We start from the raw sequence: 24,605 nt of genomic DNA on the forward strand, positions 1-24,605 counted from the left end.
CAGATTCAGAATTTGATTTACAGATCGATAATAATTTAGCATTGACAAAAGGAGTTAAAAATGTTCTTGTGCTTGCATGATACCATGCGTGATTCGACAGAATTTTACAATTGATAAAATTTAACAGTTTTGAAAAAATAGTGAAAATAAATTATAAAATATTTTTAAAAAAGTTTGCTCGGGGTCGTGGTTCTGGCAGCGGAGGATAGCTAATCAAACTACAAATTCTTAGAAATTCTATATGGATAAATTCTAGGCTCTTAAATACTAAAGCGCTTGTCGGCGTGGCCAATAATTTAACGAAGAAAATTTTATGTTTTTCTGCACTGAAATATTTTCGAAGCGTAGATTGGGGCCCCTTTTAACTTATAACTCACGTGAATTTCCTTGGCGGTCGTGGTTTTCTTCTTTAGATCAAAAATCGTTTGATCGGCAGCGGATCTAGGCTTCGGTTTCAGCACGTGGGGAATTTTAATTTAATATTTCCTTCACCAAATTAATTAAGGGATAATTTACTTTAAACTTTTAAATTTATTGATTGATGAAAAATAAATTTACAAATAACAAATAGATTGGCCTAAAATATCGGCTCACAAATAGAACATATAAAATCGAACAAGAAATTTTTACGAATAGGTCTTGGTAACTATAAAGAGATCTGAACGGTGAGGATTTCAAAAGGGAAGTGCTGTCTTTTCTCTCAGCTCTTCGCTAGACCTTTCTTCTGAGAATCTCGATGTAATAAATTTGCATAAAAATTTGCCATTGGTAGAACGATTGTGACGTAGACGTGACGTCAGTGGCAGGCAGTAGAATATAATTCCTTTAATTACAATAATAATTCAATTTATGTAATTCTTAAAACTGCTTAATCTTCTAGACATAGTTCCTCTCATACAATGTACATGTGCTAGCGTATATGATAAGGCAGGTTTGTTGTCTGATAGTAGATTAACATGTGTTGCTTTCAAATGATCACCTTTTTGGTGCTATTTCTATGCACTATGATTGGCTTAGGCTTGCCAAAGAGATTTAATTACCATGTGGTTCAGTTGAATTAATCATTAATAAATTAATATTCTTATACAAATTTTATTATGTTTGAGACTGTTATAATTATTTCTGCCGTTTTATCAATAATATACTGTTCATGCTATGACCTAGTTAGTTACAATAAGACCTGACATATAATATAATTTCTTAATAATAAATAATTTCAACGATAATACATACATTTTATTTTTTTTATTCGAAATTCTTGGTCCTTTATTGATAGTTTTATAATTTTTAGAATGGTATTAATCTGCGTGAAGCCAGCATGACATTTGACAATACTTTGAATCAGTCAGCTGCGTTCGAACTGTTTTAAAAACATCTGATCGGTAGTAAACAAAGTGTAACCTCAAAATCAGTGAGCAATTCATAAATAATTCGTGCTTTATTTGCAGAATAATTATAATTTTATTGAATAATTTTCTAGAAAATATTCGGTACAGAACGGTACTCTTATCTAATATACAGTTACTGATAAGTAAGCTTTATCGCTCGGTCGCTAACTATTCCTTTAGCAAATTCTTTCATTTTAAAAGGTAATCACAATTTTCTCTCTTCTCATGAGATCTATTTGAAAGATTCATCACACAAAAGCCCCCAGGATATTTTAAATAGGTAATTGGGAGACGAGTCGAAACAATGACTATTTGAAAAATCCGATATTGTGATGAATACACCATTTCATCTCCTTACTTCTACGAAAACTCAACACTTAACACTAAAAACGATATATCGTGCACTTTTGGCTACGAGAAAATAAATAATTGATTGTTCCTTCCATTGGATACAATCGAAATACAATAATTAATGAGGTCTCTTTGGATCCTTCATTAAAACAACTCCACAACTTCCATTCACGGGTGGCTTATGAGCAGACCCATAACTATAACAAATATACAAGATTTCACATATTATCCTCTTAGGATTCAAACAGTATTTGCAACAAATATAGATTTTCATCATTTTTCATGGTTATTACAGGTTTCGACTCTTTGTTCTGGCTTTTACATAAATTGGGTGAGAGTGTGATTTAACTTCGGTGACTTGACAATTGTCTACCGTTTGACTCGAGCAATTCCTTTTTTACGCTTAGTACGTTGTGTACAAACAGGGTTACACTTGAAATGGTTTTTTTTTATTTTTATCAATGCTGGTTACAAATATTATGCTTTCAAGATTATATTCATCAATTTGAATTACAATTCATGATCTTTGATGCAACAATAATAAATTTCACATTTGAAGGTAAGAATTTCATTTTCTTTTTGGCTTTTTAGAGATACATTTATATGACATATAACATGCGCATTCCGTGCAATTTAACATAAATATATATTTTTGGTTGCGTTTTTTACTTATGATTTCACATTAAATAATAGGTTACATTAATTAATAACGATATTGCTTCGATTCCATTAAAATTGACTCTATGATCTCGCACACATTGGTTGGTGTGACGAAGAAAATTATCGAACAGGCTTTGGTTCTGAATAGATTTTTCTATCGATTCTGTATTTCGAGGTTAGATTTACACATTTTTTCAAATAAACTTTGTTTATTTCCTTTCCTCCTATTCACTACTAACTTCATGTTATTTCTAATTTATAATTATTTTCTGTGGATAATATAATTCTTGTTTCTGTTTTTCAGTTGTGCAGATGATACCAGGCGATTGTTTCTGTGATGATTGTAACATGAGGCGGATGGCTTGATTAGGTTGGTAAATTTTTAAAGTTGTTTTCAGTTTTAATTTCTTGACTTAGAGTTGATAATAATTTCTTCATTTGAAGTAGATTGATAGTATTTCCTTATTAGCTGAGATGCGGCGAAGTTTAGGTTATATTGATTAGGCTGCAGTAGAAAGATGCTAGTCTGCAAAGATATGATTCACTGGGTAGGCCGTGATTATGAAAATGTTGATAATTTGTGTAATTCACAACGTAGCTTCCATTTAATTCGAAAAATTATTCCTTACTCAAGCCCCCATCTAAATTTGATTTCGGTATTTGTTTCAAGTTCCAATTCCGATTTGTGACTATCCGTTTTATTAAACTTGGCTTAAAACGAATGTGCCGACGAAGTAGGTAGATCTCTTCAGCTAATATTGACCTTCCTTGTTGACCGGTGACATGTAGTTTGATCCTTTTAAACCTGACATGCCGGTGGTGTCTGTGTGTTTTTTCAAATAATCTTTTTCTTTTCTGCATGGTGGTGTACAGTTGGCTTGATTTTAACCGGACATGACTGTGGTGTGAATAGATTCTTCTTAATATTATTTTCCTTTTTTCTTGAATGCTGGTAAAAGATTTGATGTAGGATTTCAGCCTTATATGACGGCGGTGTAGATAAACTCTATTACTGCTTCTTCTTTTCTGTTGAACTACTATTGTGCTTGTGTGTTGTTTTGATTTATAAGTTTTTACTTTTAGTTGTGATTTCGAGCTGTTGTGGGCTTCCGTTTTTCTATTGTTTAGTAGGGGCGATCTTCACGAGTATTGGTTTCACATGTTTCAGGTGCTGTTCGCGGTGGATGGACGATGGTGTGGGCGGTCGGCGGTCCGGGCTGCTCTTCTACTCGGTGGGCAGCGTCCTTGGACTCCTGGTAGTCGGCGCGCGGTGGTATGGGCTGTCCCTTTACCTGATGGATGTCGTCCTCGGCCTGGCGGGCGATGTCGGCTGGTCCCTCTCGGCGTTCTGCAGGGTGCGGCGCGACTTCAGCCTTGACATTTTTGGTAGGTTGGTCTTCCATACATGTATCACGTCTGCTTGCTTGTTTGACTTTCACCTCCTTCATTGCATCCTTCTCCATATGTACATGTTCCTTTAGGCTGACTTTGATGTTAATTGTTTTTGTGTGCATATCTTGGGATATCCTATCTAATCGATTATTGGTTTCCAAAATTGATTTATCCAGACACTCAGCTAATTTTTTGATGGTATTATCGGTGTCATGGAATGCTCTGTCCATTCGTTGACTCAACTTCTCCAAACCCTGTTCATTTTACCTTCTTTACTTCTTGAACTTCCCTTTTTAATTCTTCCTTTGTTTGTTTGTTGTCTTCTTTTAATTCTTCCTTTGTTTGTTTACTGTCTTTCTTTATTTCTTGAATTTCCTTCTTTAATTCTTCCTTTGTTTGTTCATTCATCTTGGCTATTGCTTTCAGGAGGGTGTCCGTATCCAGTGCGGGAGCGGGCGTATATCTAACGGTCATCTGCTGGTTTTTCATCCGAGCAACGGTGCGAGAGATGGGAGTTCCTGTTTCTGGGGCGTCGTCGTACGTATGCTCTCCCGATGTTTCGTCCTCCGGCTCTTGGACTACCAACGGATCCTCCACTAGAATGCAGCTCTCCTCCACCTGTGTCGAAGATAAATCATCCAGTACATTGGGATGTGGTGGCGGATGCGGATGGCGGCGAACAATCGGGTGAGATGTCCTCGGTGTCCGACAGACTTGGATTGACCTGGTCGTTTCCTGCCATGGTTTGTGAGAGAATAATGCGACGAACGTGTGCGGTGAATAAAAAACGTGAAAGTGTTGATGTGATATACAAAATAATTAATAAGAAATCCAATAGAAATTGTTATAGCTTCGTAGTGAGTGAAATACAGAAAAAGTGGTTTAGCAATGTGTTCAGTGATAAAATGAGTCAAGTTAGCAATATTGTTAACATAAAAATGACAAGAACATACAGGATACACAATGGACACTTATGCGGTAATACAGGTACGCCTCTTATAATTTATTATTATTATTATAAATATTTTATTCTTATAATTTCTTGCCGCAATTCTATATATAGGGCTAGTATTCTTTGCAAAATTTTATATAAAAGCAGCAGTGTTCTGTTTGAATTATTCCGCAATATATCCGTGATTTAATTTTACTTCCCTCTTTATGCTTTAAAAATTTAAAAAATGTAAATAACTTCAATCCTCTTTTCCGTAAAATTTTATAAATTGTTTCAATATAGACCTAATATTCTTCAAATAATATGACCTTTCTTATGGTATTTCCTATACCTATGACTTGTAATATGACCAACTTCGAATAACACAATACTAAAATTCTGAGTTCGATTTTTTCTCTAAAAATTCATCAATTGATAAATTTCTTTTCCGTTCAAAAATTGGGTATGGCACGTTTTGCTGTTTTGTATAACAGTGAACAGTTAATATTCAATTCGAAGAAATTCACAACCATGAATTTTTTTTCAAAAAATTTTCTCGTTGTCAGCGCTATAGTATACTGAGCAACTAAATAATCCTCGTAGTCGATTATCCACCTCTTCAATGCCTATCACTGTTGGGCGCCAAATCATGTAAAGCTGTATTTTACTCGCCTCACATATGTAGGATGAATCTTGTACTGAATCAATGGTGTAGAGGCTATAAATTTTGCAATGCGTGTGTGGACGCTGAGTGTACACCAGACTGATTGACTCACTACAAGATTCAATACAATTGTCGGAATCGCGGGAGGCCTAAACGCTCGCTCACCCTTGATTCTTCTAATGACAGATTGTATAATGATGAAATTTTTTATAAGCAGTGTAGCGATCGCTAAACACTGAATACGGATACCTTAAAATTATTACCTGTGAAGAATGAGCATATAAAATCATACAGGTCGAGCAAAAATCCCGATGTAGATAATTTACGGGACTGCGTCTCTAATAAGTTCTGAAGGATTAAAAATACGGTATTTGGACCAAATATCGTTCAGAATATACTTCGAGAACAGAGTCTTGTGGGGTTTTAAGCTCTATTGTAGGAATTTATATGATCTCTGGCTGCATCTGCTGTACAATTGATGTGTTCGCTCCTAAGTCGAGGTTGGTAACAGATAAAAGCTGATATATGAGCAGGTAAGGACAAAGAATAAATATCTCGATCTGACCCCACTCGCTACATCCACTTAGACCTGTTCCAATATCCAGCTTAATTCAGTTATTTCAATGATCGTATTCGATCGGTTCTTGATGATATAGAACGTATCAGACACAATAATTGACAGGCTTAAGAAATAATCGAACTCAGAAAACGAATTAACAATATTATTAGTTGAAACTCCGCCTTCACAACATTATAGTATCGTTATTCAAATTGAATTCAATCTTTATTTTGATTGATTAATGTTTTATACTTTGTAAAATTTGTTGAATAATTGGCAATACTATCACTACAATGTGAATTGATGTATGAACCAGTATTTATATTGTAACATACATGTGAACAGTTGTCGATTGGAACTTGCCGTGAGCGGACGTTCGGTTAGTTGCTCTCTATCTTATCTTTCAATGCGATAGTCTTCACCTGTTCCTCGCCGTGCTTCTTTTGATTTCTGTTTGGTTTCGAACTATTATTTAATTTTCAAGTTTCCATTAAATCAAGTAAAATGAGTGTATGTGCTGAATGTAAACTCTCAGTTAATCGCCAAGCTAAGGACAAGTTAGTGTGTTCCGGCTGTAAATCGTTGTTTCACGGACAATGTGTTAGTGGAAAAAAAATAAGTGAAGCCGAATTGGATATTTTAGTGGCCAATTGCTGGTCTTGTAAACATTGCGTGGCTAAGTTAAAAAGCCAACGTAATGAAAATATAGACTTGACACCTGTGAAAGCGTCCTCATCCATCTCCGGCGCGCAGGTTCCGATTTCTATGGACCTTTTCAAGACAACTATAGCGGATTTAAAGTGTGATCTCAGTGAGGGACAGTCAAGGCTGGAAATATCCCTTCAGTCTTGTCTGGAGAAGCTTGGCTCCACTTCTGAAACTTTAGTCAGGCTTGAGGAAATAATCAAAACCCAACAGGCTACAATATCGAACTTGCAATCCGAAAATACCAAACTGAAAAAAAATGTGGATATGCTAAATGAGAGGGTGGATGCTCTCGAACAATATGGGCGAAGAAACACCCTCGAAATACACGGGATTCCTGCTGCGCGTGAAGAAAATACCAGAGACCTGGTGCTGGCTGCCTGTAAAGCGGTCGGAGTCGAGCTGCGTCCGGAGGCGATTGACTGCTGTCACCGCCTTCCCAAGGGAGCAAATCAACGCTCGCCGGGCATCATAGCCAAGTTCGTCCGACGCGATGTCGCACACATGGTCCTCGACAAGAAAAAACAAATGAGGAATCTTTCTTCGCGTGACGTTGGTGTTCGGGGTGAGGAACACTCCGTTTTCATCAACTTGTCGCTGACTGCGATGCGGAGGAAGATATTATCTCAGGTAAAGAAGCTGCAAAAGGATCACGGATTCAAGTATGTGTGGGTGGATAAAGCGGGCAATATAAAGGTAAGACCAGTTGATAAGGGTAGGGTCACAGTGATTAATTCTGATACGGAACTGAACGCTTTCATTGCTACTTTGGCGTAACTAAACTTTTAAAAACCTTCTATGTAGGAATATGACTTGACTGACTCTATTTTTCTTTGATATTCAATTATATCATTCACCTCTAGTGGATATTGAAAATTGTTGGCCTACTATAACCAATGTTATGGATTATAAATTATCATGGCTACTACCTATATTTGTCTGGAAATCTCCTCTATTGTATTTTAAGTGGTTTAATTTATTCTATTATTCCTTATAATGTTGAATGGGAAGATCAATCAATTGATTAGTTGGTAGATTGACTGATTCACTTTGGTCTATTATCGAATTTTTGATCTGTTCATTCATTCTTTGTGGAAACAGTTGAATTTGATTGTTGAACGAATATTTTTAATTGGTTTCAATAATATTCATTCGTAAGTTCATACATTCTACGATATATTAATGTTCATTCTAGTGAATGTAAATTGTTATTCAAGAGGCTTGTTAAATCTGTTCCTTTTCCTGTCAGATTGTTCTAAATTTAGTTTCAATTCCAACACTGAATCGGTTATATAATTAGATAATTTCGCTTATGGAATGAATGCAACTTATCAATAAAGTATTTCCTTCACTGTGATTGCAATTCCCAACTGATGATCTTTATCAAGTTTTTTCCATAACTGAATAGGCTTCCAGATAACAGAATATTATGAGAGGTTCGATTGCTCGTCCTACTATAGAGTTGAGCCATTATTGATAACAATAGATTGTTTATATATATAGCCTATACAGCTCATTTAGCATACTAAAATAATAAACGTAATTCATCTAAAACATTTCTTACAATTATTATTCTTATTAGAATATGGCAAAAACTTATTTTCAACCTTTTATTTTTAAGGGAGGCACGGCGTGGAGCCTCAAATTGTTTTGTTCTTTCCCTTTGTAATTCTCTTCTTCTTTCTCTCTTTCTTCATAATAATAACTTTTCACTTTAATGGTTACTGATGATATTGACAGATTTCAATATGTTTATTGTAATGAAGTTCCATACAATACTGAACTGATTAAAGTTTTTTCATCTGAAATGAATCACATAAATATTTTACAGCAAAATATCAGAAGTTACACAAAAAATTTCGATGATTTCTTGATTAACATAGGGGCAATGAATGTGAAATTTGATATAGTTGTGCTGACGGAGACCTGGCACTGCGATGATACTACCATAGCGCCGCTCGAGGGGTTTGATTTGATAGCGACTAATCACAAAAGGAATAGAAATGATGGTACAATAATTTTTGTAAATAAGTCGCTGTCGGTTGAACCCCGGGAGGTTGCATTAGGTGATGTTTATGGACTGATGTTGGACTGGACGTGTGACGGTAGACAATTTAAATTACTTGCTTTATACAGAACTCATGATAGTGACATTGACACCTTTCTTGACAGCCTAGAACAATACTGTAGTACACTTTCGAAAAACTCCACCAACATAATTGTGGGAGATTTAAATATAAATATATTGGATACAGACAATAGAGGTGAGCGTTATTTGAACATCCTAGCGGAAGGTGGATTTGTTAGCTGCATTGATAAGCCTACTCGGGTGACTGTTGACAGTATGACCTGCATTGACCACTGCTTTATAAAACATCCCAATTACGACCAAGTACGGGCAGCAGTTATCCATAGCCACATTACCGACCACTACTGTACTGCCTTACAAATCGAACTAGACGCTGGACCTGAATTGCCTCCCACTCACACTACTTACTTGGACAGATCTGCCTTCACATCACTTCTAAGAAGTCAAGACTGGCAGGCTGTTCTACATACTAATGACGTCAATGAAAGCGCATTAAACTTTGAGAGAATCCTACAATCAATACTGAACAGATCTCATAAACCACACAGGCATCGTAATAGATTAAATAAAATCAAACCTTGGATTTCAACTGGTCTGATTAAATGTATTAGGAGAAGAGATAAGCTCAGTAAATTGGTCAAAAAACAGCCCTACAATGTAGAATTAAAAAATCATTTTAAAGCATACAGAAACAGACTAACTAGTCTAATAAAATTTCAAAAACAGCAGTATTATAGACAAAAAATAAATGAGTGTAAAGATAACCCACGGAAGTTTTGGGGGGTCTTGAACGAAATAGCTGGAAAAAGCATATCAAAAGATAAGTTCCCAATTGGAAAATTTACAAAGAAGAATTCATCAGAAGTTAATGAGGGCGTTGCAAGGGATGTGGCTGATGAATTCAACCAATACTTCTCTACAGTTGGTCAAAATCTTGCTGAATGTATTGCCCCTAGTGGACCATTAGTAGTAGATGATCGGGATTATGCAGAAGATACAACATTTCTTCTTGGTAGAGTAAACGAAGATGATATTCTTAGACATATCAACGATTTACGAGGTGGCTCTGCACCTGGGTGTGATGGAATTCCTGCTTCCCTAGTAAAAGAAAATTCTCAATTATTTACAAAGCCCATCTTACATATAGTGAATTGCAGTATTGTCTCTGGCATTTTCCCTTCCAATTTTAAAACAGCTAAAGTTATTCCGCTCTATAAGTCATCTGATGCAACCAACAAATCTAACTATAGACCAATTTCGCTCCTAAGTGTCTTCTCTAAAATTATCGAGAAAGTTGTTAAAGAACAACTTAGTTCTTACTTAGAAGACAACTCAATTCTTACAGATTTTCAGTACGGATTTAGGAAAGAAAGAAATATAAACGATGCCCTCTTCAATATAAATAAGGATATAAATAGTATAATAAATAACAATAAGCGTGGTCTATTAGCTTTCATTGATTTGGCTAAAGCTTTTGACTCCTTGGATAGGCATAAATTAATTCACAAATTAGAACAGGTTGGCATAAGAGGGAAAGCATTAGAATGGTTTTCCAGCTATTTGAGGGAGCGGAAGCAGTTTGTTACAATCAACAATATTGAGAGTGCTACGCTACCAATAGACTATGGGGTGGTGCAGGGAAGTAATTTGGGCCCGATTCTATTTCTAATTTATATCAATAATTTGTCAAGAATTAATATAACTGGTAAAATGTTTTTATTTGCTGATGATGCAGCTATTTTGTTTGATGGTTCAGACTGGGAAGAAGTTACTGCATCGTCAACAAGGGATCTTTGTCTGGTTAAAAAATGGTTTGATCAGAACTCACTCACAGTGAATGTTTCTAAAACAAAATTCTTACCCATAGCTTTGAGGTCCAACTTGAGCATCAACATCGAAAGTATAAAGCTGCATGCTTGCGGGAATCTCAATGCAAATGACTGTCAATGTGAGAGTATTTCAAAAGTCGACTCACACAAATACTTGGGAATCGTTTTCAATAGCTCTATGAACTGGGCTGCTCATGTGGATTACATGAAAAATAAATTAAGGAAATTCATATTTGTTTTCAGGCAACTCCATGACATTCTATTCCCTGCTGAATTGAGGCTCTGTTACTTTGCATACTGCCAATCATTGCTTATGGGAGGTATAATAGCTTGGGGTGGAGGTTATAGATCTGTTTTGGAACCACTCAATGTAATCCAGAATTCCATCATCAAAGCAGCTCTTGGTAAGGGTCGTAGATATCCAACACACGCGCTTTTCAATGAATTCAATGTATTCAACTTGAGACAACTCTATTTAAAAACATTATTGATCTACTCTCTTAAGAATTCAGAAAACATCTTTGTGCATCACATTCATAATTATGGTACCCGCAGTTCAAATACATCGAGAATATTGACAGACAGACTAGTAAGAACCTTTTCCGTCACGAATTCATCCTACATATCACAAATCCTTTACAGAAATATTCCTCCTCACTTGAAAAACATACAGAGCTGCGCAGTACTCAAGAGAAAGGTTTCCGAGTGGTTGGTATATCTGGGAAGAGACATGTCAGAGGCGATCATAACATCTAATTATAGATGTTAACACCTTAATAATATAAACAACTATTCAACTGACTACATCGAATTATAGACTGACTGACTATTACTAATAATACCGTACTCACTGTAGTGCTGCTGCTCTGTCTACTATCGCGGTGCTGGGAATCTGAAGTCATAGCCGTTGGAATTGTACATTATATGTTACCTTTGAACATTTTCTTTCATTGCATAATTAATTTGTATCATCTTTCCACTCTGTATAATTTTCTTTATCATATTAAGTTTCTTGATGATTATTATTATCTTGTGTAGTAAGTTAGCCGAATTACATTGAATCATTCGCTCCTTATTAATTATATATTTTGCTCAAAACAGCAACTCGTGTCTACGCACAGGTTTTACACCTATGTAGGCACATTTCCATGTGAAATTACAACTGAAATTATAATATAATTATAACTGTTAGTAAATCATTAGGTATGATAGTATAATGAACACGTTTTGTATAATATTTGATTTGTATATTGTTCAATTTCAAGCTATGTATGTAACATTTATAATCTTAGAAAGATTTGGAAATAAACTTATTTTTGACTTGACTTGACTTGACTTGACTTGACTTGACTTGACTTGACTTGACTTGACTTGACTTGACTTGACTTGACTTGACTTGACTTGACTTGACTTGACTTGACTTGACTTGACTTGACTTGACTTGACTTGACTTGACTTGACTTGACTTGACTTGACTTGACTTGACTTGACTTGACTTGACTTGACTTGACTTGACTTGACTTGACTTGACTTGACTTGACTTGACTTGACTTGACTTGACTTGACTTGACTTGACTTGACTTGACTTGACTTGACTTGACTTGACTTGACTTGACTTGACTTGACTTGACTTGACTTGACTTGACTTGACTTGACTTGACTTGACTTGACTTGACTTGACTTGACTTGACTTGACTTGACTTGACTTGACTTGACTTGACTTCTAAGAAGTCAAGACTGGCAGGCTGTTCTACATACTAATGACGTCAATGAAAGCGCATTAAACTTTGAGAGAATCCTACAATCAATACTGAACAGATCTCATAAACCACACAGGCATCGTAATAGATTAAATAAAATCAAACCTTGGATTTCAACTGGTCTGATTAAATGTATTAGGAGAAGAGATAAGCTCAGTAAATTGGTCAAAAAACAGCCCTACAATGTAGAATTAAAAAATCATTTTAAAGCATACAGAAACAGACTAACTAGTCTAATAAAATTTCAAAAACAGCAGTATTATAGACAAAAAATAAATGAGTGTAAAGATAACCCACGGAAGTTTTGGGGGGTCTTGAACGAAATAGCTGGAAAAAGCATATCAAAAGATAAGTTCCCAATTGGAAAATTTACAAAGAAGAATTCATCAGAAGTTAATGAGGGCGTTGCAAGGGATGTGGCTGATGAATTCAACCAATACTTCTCTACAGTTGGTCAAAATCTTGCTGAATGTATTGCCCCTAGTGGACCATTAGTAGTAGATGATCGGGATTATGCAGAAGATACAACATTTCTTCTTGGTAGAGTAAACGAAGATGATATTCTTAGACATATCAACGATTTACGAGGTGGCTCTGCACCTGGGTGTGATGGAATTCCTGCTTCCCTAGTAAAAGAAAATTCTCAATTATTTACAAAGCCCATCTTACATATAGTGAATTGCAGTATTGTCTCTGGCATTTTCCCTTCCAATTTTAAAACAGCTAAAGTTATTCCGCTCTATAAGTCATCTGATGCAACCAACAAATCTAACTATAGACCAATTTCGCTCCTAAGTGTCTTCTCTAAAATTATCGAGAAAGTTGTTAAAGAACAACTTAGTTCTTACTTAGAAGACAACTCAATTCTTACAGATTTTCAGTACGGATTTAGGAAAGAAAGAAATATAAACGATGCCCTCTTCAATATAAATAAGGATATAAATAGTATAATAAATAACAATAAGCGTGGTCTATTAGCTTTCATTGATTTGGCTAAAGCTTTTGACTCCTTGGATAGGCATAAATTAATTCACAAATTAGAACAGGTTGGCATAAGAGGGAAAGCATTAGAATGGTTTTCCAGCTATTTGAGGGAGCGGAAGCAGTTTGTTACAATCAACAATATTGAGAGTGCTACGCTACCAATAGACTATGGGGTGGTGCAGGGAAGTAATTTGGGCCCGATTCTATTTCTAATTTATATCAATAATTTGTCAAGAATTAATATAACTGGTAAAATGTTTTTATTTGCTGATGATGCAGCTATTTTGTTTGATGGTTCAGACTGGGAAGAAGTTACTGCATCGTCAACAAGGGATCTTTGTCTGGTTAAAAAATGGTTTGATCAGAACTCACTCACAGTGAATGTTTCTAAAACAAAATTCTTACCCATAGCTTTGAGGTCCAACTTGAGCATCAACATCGAAAGTATAAAGCTGCATGCTTGCGGGAATCTCAATGCAAATATATTGGATACAGACAATAGAGGTGAGCGTTATTTGAACATCCTAGCGGAAGGTGGATTTGTTAGCTGCATTGATAAGCCTACTCGGGTGACTGTTGACAGTATGACCTGCATTGACCACTGCTTTATAAAACATCCCAATTACGACCAAGTACGGGCAGCAGTTATCCATAGCCACATTACCGACCACTACTGTACTGCCTTACAAATCGAACTAGACGCTGGACCTGAATTGCCTCCCACTCACACTACTTACTTGGACAGATCTGCCTTCACATCACTTCTAAGAAGTCAAGACTGGCAGGCTGTTCTACATACTAATGACGTCAATGAAAGCGCATTAAACTTTGAGAGAATCCTACAATCAATACTGAACAGATCTCATAAACCACACAGGCATCGTAATAGATTAAATAAAATCAAACCTTGGATTTCAACTGGTCTGATTAAATGTATTAGGAGAAGAGATAAGCTCAGTAAATTGGTCAAAAAACAGCCCTACAATGTAGAATTAAAAAATCATTTTAAAGCATACAGAAACAGACTAACTAGTCTAATAAAATTTCAAAAACAGCAGTATTATAGACAAAAAATAAATGAGTGTAAAGATAACCCACGGAAGTTTTGGGGGGTCTTGAACGAAATAGCTGGAAAAAGCATATCAAAAGATAAGTTCCCAATTGGAAAATTTACAAAGAAGAATTCATCAGAAGTTAATGAGGGCGTTGCAAGGGATGTGGCTGATGAATTCAACCAATACTTCTCTACAGTTGGTCAAAATCTTGCTGAATGTATTGCCCCTAGTGGACCATTAGTAGTAGATGATCGGGATTATGCAGAAGATACAACATTTCTTCTTGGTAGAGTAAACGAAGATGATATTCTTAGACATATCAACGATTTACGAGGTGGCTCTGCACCTGGGTGTGATGGAATTCCTGCTTCCCTAGTAAAAGAAAATTCTCAATTATTTACAAAGCCCATCTTACATATAGTGAATTGCAGTATTGTCTCTGGCATTTTCCCTTCCAATTTTAAAACAGCTAAAGTTATTCCGCTCTATAAGTCATCTGATGCAACCAACAAATCTAACTATAGACCAATTTCGCTCCTAAGTGTCTTCTCTAAAATTATCGAGAAAGTTGTTAAAGAACAACTTAGTTCTTACTTAGAAGACAACTCAATTCTTACAGATTTTCAGTACGGATTTAGGAAAGAAAGAAATATAAACGATGCCCTCTTCAATATAAATAAGGATATAAATAGTATAATAAATAACAATAAGCGTGGTCTATTAGCTTTCATTGATTTGGCTAAAGCTTTTGACTCCTTGGATAGGCATAAATTAATTCACAAATTAGAACAGGTTGGCATAAGAGGGAAAGCATTAGAATGGTTTTCCAGCTATTTGAGGGAGCGGAAGCAGTTTGTTACAATCAACAATATTGAGAGTGCTACGCTACCAATAGACTATGGGGTGGTGCAGGGAAGTAATTTGGGCCCGATTCTATTTCTAATTTATATCAATAATTTGTCAAGAATTAATATAACTGGTAAAATGTTTTTATTTGCTGATGATGCAGCTATTTTGTTTGATGGTTCAGACTGGGAAGAAGTTACTGCATCGTCAACAAGGGATCTTTGTCTGGTTAAAAAATGGTTTGATCAGAACTCACTCACAGTGAATGTTTCTAAAACAAAATTCTTACCCATAGCTTTGAGGTCCAACTTGAGCATCAACATCGAAAGTATAAAGCTGCATGCTTGCGGGAATCTCAATGCAAATGACTGTCAATGTGAGAGTATTTCAAAAGTCGACTCACACAAATACTTGGGAATCGTTTTCAATAGCTCTATGAACTGGGCTAATCATGTGGATTACATGAAAAATAAATTAAGGAAATTCATATTTGTTTTCAGGCAACTCCATGACATTCTATTCCCTGCTGAATTGAGGCTCTGTTACTTTGCATACTGCCAATCATTGCTTATGGGAGGTATAATAGCTTGGGGTGGAGGTTATAGATCTGTTTTGGAACCACTCAATGTAATCCAGAATTCCATCATCAAAGCAGCTCTTGGTAAGGGTCGTAGATATCCAACACACGCGCTTTTCAATGAATTCAATGTATTCAACTTGAGACAACTCTATTTAAAAACATTATTGATCTACACCAGTTGAAAACAAAACATGAACAATTGATATTTGGAATGGATTCTCAAAAAATTACAGGCACCTGCTAAAACGGTACGATATTCAGTCGGTGAAAGTCAATCAAAAGCACTCACCTTGAGTCTTGTCAGTACCAGCTGACGTCAGCAAAATGGTTATCGTGATGAAGAGAGGCCCAATCATGGCGATGGAATGATGATGGTTGTGATGCTGGAGATGATGATGATGATCCATCATGCGAATGTTGACCGGGGAGCTTCAGCCGAAAACTGTGGTCACTTTGTAATCACTGACATTTGGCTATCACTGCCGCCGTGTTCCTATCATTCATCACTCGCATCATAAATTCACGGTTCACTTGATTTATCGACTGGCAAAGAATTTTTTCACTGGAATTTGTCCACTGCCTGTTGAGAGATTGATGGTTGGATGATGTTTTCAAGTAGCAAAGCGAGAAACGTGCCACTCACTAAACACGGCTGCAAATACTGAGAGTGATTTTTTTTATTTCAACTCTAAGTTCTATCTGAACCTGGAATCTTAAAAATTAGTCCCTATATACAGTCGAACCTCTCTATAACGAACCTCCACTTAACGAAATCCTCTACACAACGAATTTTTACCTAGTCCCATGACATTTTTGAGTTTTGGCTGCTTATTTACCTCTATTTAACGAATTTCGGACCTCTCAACAACAAAGTTTCCTCTTGACTTCAACATACAATATGTAGTGTGTATAGGAAGCAGACGGTCATTTTCATGGAATTGTTTAGTTTCAGCAGAAAGGTCAATAGACTAAAAATAATGACAAGTTCAGGAAGGAAGAAGATAGGGTGGTAGACTGTCAATAGAGGTTGAAACACATGTCGGAAATTGAATGAAAGTTACTGGAAATAGAATTCCAAGACCTTGTCATTTGTAGACCAGGTAGGTAAAGGACTGGACTTCCCCATTCTTGCTTCTGTCACACATTTTAATCATTTGAACTGACTATGATGATGATGGCTGTGAAGAACCTGTGGAGAAAAATCCGTCAGATCAAGAAGTTCTTGAAGCTTTCAAAATTATCAGGCAAGGACTAAAACTCGAAAATAATGTACCAGACAACATGTTCGACTGTTTGAATAGATGTGAGTCGTTTATAGAACATTATGTTCAATTCAAACGCAAAATTCAACTGAAAATTATTCTTTTTTTCAAATAAAACATTAAAAAATAGGAAAGTTTAGTTATTATAGTATTTATAGTGTATTTATTGCGAAAATTACCGTAGTTTGTGTTCAACCGCCATGATACATAAGATCGTGGCAGTTTTCTTGACAGAACAACCTCTCAATAACGAATACCTATCTGCAGCGAATTTTTTCTCGAGATAATCGACTTCGTTGTACAGAGGTTCGACTGTATTATTATCAGAGTCCAAACGAACTCAGTTCTACGTCCATGTCAGGCATGATAGGATCACAGCCTCTGTGGTCTCTACCTAACAATAGAGAAATGATTTTCCGTTATTCGAGAACTCTCATAATGCATTCATAACAATCGGTCTGTTTTGGAGTGCTTCTGCGCAAGGGCCATACATTCATTTCCATATATTGAAGATAGGCTACACTAGAATGTCAATTGACATTGGATGTATGAGAGTTCGATTGGAGAGCAGGATGGAAGGTTGTCTTGTATGTACCCTCTCTACCCCTATTAGAGATTCATGAAGGTTTTAGAGTAACTGAAGAAATATTCTAAATATTACTATGAGTTAGTAGATGCTACTTAATCAAAATCAACAGCCCTTCCGGTACAAAGCTTGAAAATGACAATGATGGAGAACACACAATCATAAAATGATTTTGAATGGAGAAACAGGCTTATAGCCCTTGCCGAATTACAATTCCCGAATTTTGGTTGAATATTAGTCCAAAAAAGTTACGGCTTTCTATTCTTCAGCACTCTCAAACACGAATTTATGTGACGTGATTATAATATTGTAATATTTTGTTTCTTATTATATCCTCATATTATGATTAGATTACCTATATTATGGTTATATTTTTGTATGATTCCAAAGAGCCACCTTGATAATATGACATGTGTGGCCAAGAAACCATGGTCCTGTACCATAAATAAATTAATAATGTAGAATTGTCTGAATGAAATCTATGAGTTATTCAAGTTGATTATTGTGAGACTCTCTCCACCGATTTCTAGTGAAGAAATCTTGAGTAAGAAATATGGGTATGAAAAGTGATAGTATAGATTCCATGGTGGATTTTTAAGGGCTCTAGCATTCGAAAACGATTATGACTTTCCACAGCTACCCTAATGAGTGATATAAAATCCTTTCAAACACAATCTCTAGTATCTTTATCACGTTTCACATAACCATAAAAACTTCCTTAATAAGTAGGTTTGAATTTGTGAAGATGAATGCGTGGCCTAGATCCAAGCTTTGATAGTGGTTAGTTATTAAACTTGTCCACAAATTAAAATGAGCTTCCATAAAACTTCCATATTTAATCGCTTGGAACATCAGGGGAAAAGTAGACTATCATTGAGGTATGAGACGTTTTGAAAATTGTTGGGGAGGGTGTGTGCTTGTGTTTACGAATGAAAGAGGGTGGGAGGAAATAGAGGAAAAGAGAACTGGAGAAGTGTAAAAGGAAGTCTAAGTTTGTGAGAGTGGCAGAAATGATAGAGGAGAACCAAGTTGGGAGATATAAGTGAGTTGGTGATAAGTTTTATAACGATGAAAGATAGAACCACTCCGCAAATAACTGAGTGGGCCCATTTCAACATTTGGAGGCCACGAAACTGTCCCTGTCCTTTCTCATTGTATATTCTGCACTCTTTCCAAAAGTGTAATGTGACGTTTGAAAAGCGATAAAAATGAACACGAAGAAAATCTATCACGATGAGGTTCTAATTGACTCTGATGGTCTTTGATTTATTCCTAGATCTACTATGATACTAGAACAAAAATGATAAGAATGTTGCAGAAAACTAATGTGATATGTGATTTTTGAACAGGTCATTTCGGGAAAAGGCTCTGTGATACATTGAGGCCCGGTTGCACAAAAGCCGGTTAAATTTTAACCGTGATTAATTTCACGAGAACCAATTAGAGGAAGCCTTTCTTATAAGAAGGCTTCTCTGATTGGTTCTCGTGGAATTACTCACGAATAAAATTTAACCGGCTTTTGCAACTTGCACTGAGTCACACAAATATTGATTTGTTGGGCATGTACCAGTCGATTACAGGACATTCTCATGATAATTTATGGCTCTCATCAAACATTACTTGCAGAGGACTTACAATTCCAAGAGGACTTACAAAATATGATTAGGATTATTGGTATTTTAATATTATTAACACTTGAACAATAATACGAATATATCTCAATAATTGAACCTCATTTATCAAATGTCTTCAACTAGCACACACCTGTTTCTAGAAAGTTATATCTTCTCAAAAATGAGTGAGGACATTTCCATCCAACTCAACTTGTTCCTCCCTATTGTGAACAGAATGATTCGTTTCAACTTTCGAAAAGTTGAACAGAAAGCCTCAAACAATGGATCATCATCCATTCGAAATAGTTGGATCAAAACTTGAAATTGAACCGATTAACTTTTCTGCGAACCATTTCTCATTTCTCATTGCATACTCGCTTATGTGACTTCCATCATCTCTTTCTCTCTCACCCTCTTTCTCTCTCTCCCACTCTCTCACACTCTCACTCTCTCACTCTCTATCTATTATCATCTCCATTTTGTTCTCTTCTCTCTCCCTCGCACACTCTATCCCTCTCTAATTCGCCCTACTCATTCAATCCGCGCCGTCATACAAACTTTGAGTCTATTGTTTATGATTTATGGTTGTTGATGTTGGTTTATGAGCTGACGTTATGCGCTATATATGATCCTCTGGGTTCATCATGTCAGTCACACAATTATTCAGATCGTATGAAATTTGAATCATGAACTCGATAACAGGTGAAGCTCGATTCCCGGAGAAGGAATTCTGAATCATTATTCACGAATATAAGTCAATAAAAAGTACGAATATGAATCAATAAAAAGGTTTGGCACAATAATTGAATGAAGCTTTCAACAGGACATGTTGAAGCTTTCAACAGTAATGCTTCTCTACATGAAAGAATTATTCAAAATAGACGCAACTGGTGCAGTCATTTGGATAGAATGCCACCTGGAAGAATTCCCGTTGTAGTCCAAAACTATAGACCTACAGGAAAAAGAGATGTAGGGAGACCAAGAAAGAGATGGGTACCGGAACATGTTAATTAATAAACCTAATCTCAGAAGTGAAGATGATGATGATGAAGCTTTCAACAGTTATTCAAATTGCACATATCTTAGCTTTTTTACAAAAGTCTTGTTCATGGAATAGAAGAACTATAAAATTGTAAATGTTCATGATATGGAAGAATTGTAAAAGTTCAGGTTACCAAACGTAAGGCTAGGCGCACACCAGTAAGTCAAGACAAGACATGATCAGACACGTTTAGTCACAATACTTCACATTGTTGCTTATGACGTAACTCACACTGATTAATCATTGCAATTAGACATGTCTTCATAAGAAACTATGTGAAGTATTGTGACTGATCATGTCTTGTCTTGACTAACTGGTATGCGCCTAGCCTAATATTGTATTTGAACAACTAGTTGTCATCTGGTTTAGTGGAGAATTGCGTCATTTTCAATGTGAATCGATAATGCCTAAAAGACAGTTTTGAATTCATCAGGATGTTTTTGATTTCCTAGTCTTTCAAACCCTTATTATCAGAGTAATTCTTTTATTTCTGAGTAACATCATCTTTTAAGACGTAATATCAGAATTATCTAAAAGTCTTGTATTATTCGCTCTATGTATGCCTTTCATTCTTGAGTCATGTAACAACAGTGCATAACGTTACTTACACTAAATAATAGAATTATCAGTATTCTCATAAATGATCGAAAACTCTATCAACAATTATAGTCCAAACCAAGAAAAATATCTGAGCAAATGTGAAACTCCCAACAATATAGTTGAGAATCTAGAAGTTCAAAGTAGATTTAAAGAAAATCTGGTGTGGCGCACTCACACAACTTTACTTGCCGTTATGAAAATTTATCACCTGACGCCAGTGTTCCCGCGCATCTGAAGTCTACTATTCAAAGATTTGAGCCAGCTGGTGACAGGGCAATAACGCTGGAGACACACGAGGTCTGCTATCTCTTCATAGTGAATCATTTAATAGAATCAACAGTTGCTAACAGTTTGCAATTGGATAACCACATTTTCTCGAATTTCGAGCTTATTTTTGATTTTAGGTGAAAATGTTACTGGAAATCAATTGTAGAGATTTTTATGCTCAATCTTTTCCACTTGAAATTTCTTGTTCAAATTGTATCTGAAGCCTGATAATTGAGAATCTAAAATCAAACTTTGCATAGATGGTGCAGTGCTCCTGAAATTTTTTGAGATAGGGGACTTATAACAGTTCATAGAGCTTATCAATGACTTTTCTAGGTATGAATTTGATCAAAATCGTTAGAGCCGTTTTCGAGAAATTCGCGGAAACCCCTGTTTTTGACAACATTTTCGCCATTTTAGCCGCCATCTTGAATTGCATTTGATCGAAAATGTTCGTGTCGGATCCTTATAGTGTAAGGACCTTAAGTTCCAAATTTCAAGTTATTCCGTTAATTGGGAGATGAGATATCGTGTACACAGGCGAACATACACTCATACACACACGCATACAAACCAATACCCAAAAATCACTTTTTTGGACTCAGGGGACCTTGAAACGTATAGAAATTTAGAAATTGGGGTTCCTTAATTTTTTCGGAAAGCAATACTTTCCTTACCTATAGTAATAGGGCGAGGAAAGTAATAATCCTGCTATAGAAATGAGTTTCCATATTATGATGATATTAGACATGAAATATGAAGAGATCAAACCCCCATAGGTTAATTGCTGCATATCAAATGATAAACAGTTGATACAATCATAAAGTAAACAAATTATTATAACATTAGAAATTATTATTAAATTAGTAAAGATTATTTCTGTCATCTCTGATACAATGCAATGGTCTCAATAATTGTACATCAAAATTCAAATGACAACAGAACTAAGCACTATTGAGTCAGAACTAACTGAGATATCAATTACTTGAAACAGAAATTTCAATCGCAAATCAGTCCAATTGTAATGGAGAGGTAAGTGAATTGTAATCTATTCCGTCCAGAGCTTGAGAATCAATCAACAGGAGTGCGAGTGCGTCCCATGGATTGGTATTCAATTAAAACGGTCTCAAAGATGATAATTGAAATGCTGAGGCGTCTGACGGACAACAGTAGGAGTGTGAAGGGGACCTTATTGATCAAATTTCCTTCCCAAAATTGAATCCAATCTCATCGATAAATATTGAGAGTTTAGCAATCGGAATCATCCATCATTAACGCTCGAATACTGTATCCGAGATACATTTACACCAATCAACTCAGAGGAAATAGGATTTGAGTAAAATCTGCGCGCTGTTTACGTTTAATTAAGTTCTCAAGATGCACTGAAATAAATTAATTTGGGAATTGATGATAATCACTTCCAGTGCGAACTGAATCGAAAGAAGACCACTTTGGTATCATGAATCATTACATTCTTATTCCTGTTTCCAATTATCGCAGTTGCGCTAATCTACATTCAAGTACAGTATATTGATACTACAGGGATCTTCGTTTAAATATTAACAATTTGATGAAAAACCCCAACTTGATGATTCCTCTTTCTTGATTGATATCACTATCAATTCCCATTATAATACCGCAGTCATTTTTTTCAATCAATATCATGATTGAATTTTTTTAAATCTTGAAATAAAAAAGATAACTTCTGATTCGATTGCCTTTCTTCACAAATCTGAGATCTGGTATTGAGTATTGAGCATCAGATTGATTATCTATGTTCTATGTTTAGTTTTGTCCTTTAAGCCTGTTGTTCCTTCCCCAATAATTCTTAGTTGAGAATGATATTGTATCTATCAATCTATAAATAGATAAATACTCCCCCAGACGGCGATATGCCATGGGGAATAAGCCGACATTTTGTCTGTACCTGTTTATTTAATGTAATGAATATTTATTATTGTTAATATTTATATTGTTTGATATTGTTAATAATTACTATCCAATGTTTATTACGCATGCAATTGTTCAATAAAGGCCTTTATTTATTTGTATTATTTTAAATAGATAAATAAATTGATTGATGCAGCCTGACTTTATACCTAACTAGTCTTATTTCAATTGAAATGTAAATCCTGTGAAAATGGTTGGATGGATTTCCTTTTGTTCCTCATATCTAGAAATGAGTAACTACATCATAAAAAATTATTGACATTCACACAATGCCTATCAGTTGATCACTTTCATCATGTTAACCCGATTTCTTAAAATACCCGACTTACTCCACAACCAAGATGAAAAATTATTGCTCTTGCTGTTAATTTGTACCCAAGTCCTTGACTTGTGTGCCAATGGATATTTTACTTATTATCCAATAAATTGAAGAAAATATATAATTTTCTACGGGAAAGTCTTCAATTTATTTATTATTATTATTCATTAGGTTAGCACAAACAATACAATGATCGGAAAAGAAAAAACAGGCTATTGCCCAAAACTTCTTCAATTTCCTAATTCAGTTTCAAATTGAAATATGAAATATTATCAAGTTTTAGCAAAATTTGACTTCATTGTAATCAAAGTAAGCAGACTTAGAATTATTTCTTATTTTTTTGGAAAATTTCTAATATTGAACGTTTCCATCTAACTCTCTCCCAGAACCCCCCTCCCACAACCTCAGCAAAAGAATCAACCTACCAATAGAATTTCTCGCTATTGAAAATTGATATACCAGAATCGATATTTCTACTACAACGTTAAAAAAATCATCCAACAAATCAATTTCCATATAATTTGCAACCCGTTTTACCGTATTGAATTCTCCCGTTTCTAATCGGAAAAAGTTCGCCACGGTACCCTATTCATAACGAGAGATACACACGAGATGGGAAGCGCTCAGTGCAACGGCTCGGCTCAGACTGAAAGCGCAGTTCCAGACATCGCTCATGCTTTGTGAAGCGCCACCGTAGTGCTGCCACTGGTGGAGATTTCGATAACTAAACTAGCTGATAAACTACCCTGCAGGAGACACTAGATAGTATGATTGAGATCTGGGACCTATTTCATGTAGAATAATACTATCATTAGAAGCCCTGTGATGAAGAGAACGGTTCCCGGTTCTCTCATACGGGACCACTGTAGCTGTCATATTGTGCAAACTATCGATCTCCAGTGTAAGAGAGCCTTTTCCAAGATAAGATAGGATAAATTCTTTAATTAAACACTTATTGACATGGGCTACTTTTAAATTAATAAAACAAAATAGAATCTTATAGCACCCTTCATCTAAAGAAAAAAAAACTTTAAAATGGTTGAACAACTAGTCTCGGTGAATATCACCGAAAAAAAAACTTTAAAATAGTTGAACAACTAGTTTCGGTGAATATCACCGAAACTAGTTGTTCAACTATTTTAAATTTTTTTTAAATAAAGGGTGCTATAAGAT

At 35.5% G+C, this 24,605-nt stretch overlaps 1 protein-coding gene across 3 annotated transcripts in view; it reads right to left on the reverse strand.

Moving 5' to 3' along the window:
- Positions 1–24,080, reverse strand: part of LOC111045581 (alkaline phosphatase, tissue-nonspecific isozyme) — a 75,249-nt gene extending 51,169 nt beyond the window's left edge. Inside the window, exons 1-2 of one of the 3 annotated variants that reach the window (XM_039434778.1) lie at positions 23,970–24,080; positions 16,083–16,373 (exon numbers count right to left, since the gene is read on the reverse strand). In XM_039434778.1, the coding sequence (XP_039290712.1) occupies positions 16,083–16,203 (121 nt within the window). In that variant the 5' untranslated portion in view covers positions 16,204–16,373; positions 23,970–24,080. Of the gene's footprint in view, positions 1–16,082; positions 16,374–23,891 lie in introns of all 3 variants that reach the window. The other 2 variants (XM_039434779.1, XM_039434777.1) reach the window with 2 other exon arrangements.
- Between the last annotated feature and the right edge of the window lie 525 nt (positions 24,081–24,605).

Source organism: Nilaparvata lugens, chromosome 8, assembly GCF_014356525.2.
Source record: "Nilaparvata lugens isolate BPH chromosome 8, ASM1435652v1, whole genome shotgun sequence".
NCBI classification, from domain to species: domain Eukaryota; kingdom Metazoa; phylum Arthropoda; class Insecta; order Hemiptera; family Delphacidae; genus Nilaparvata; species Nilaparvata lugens.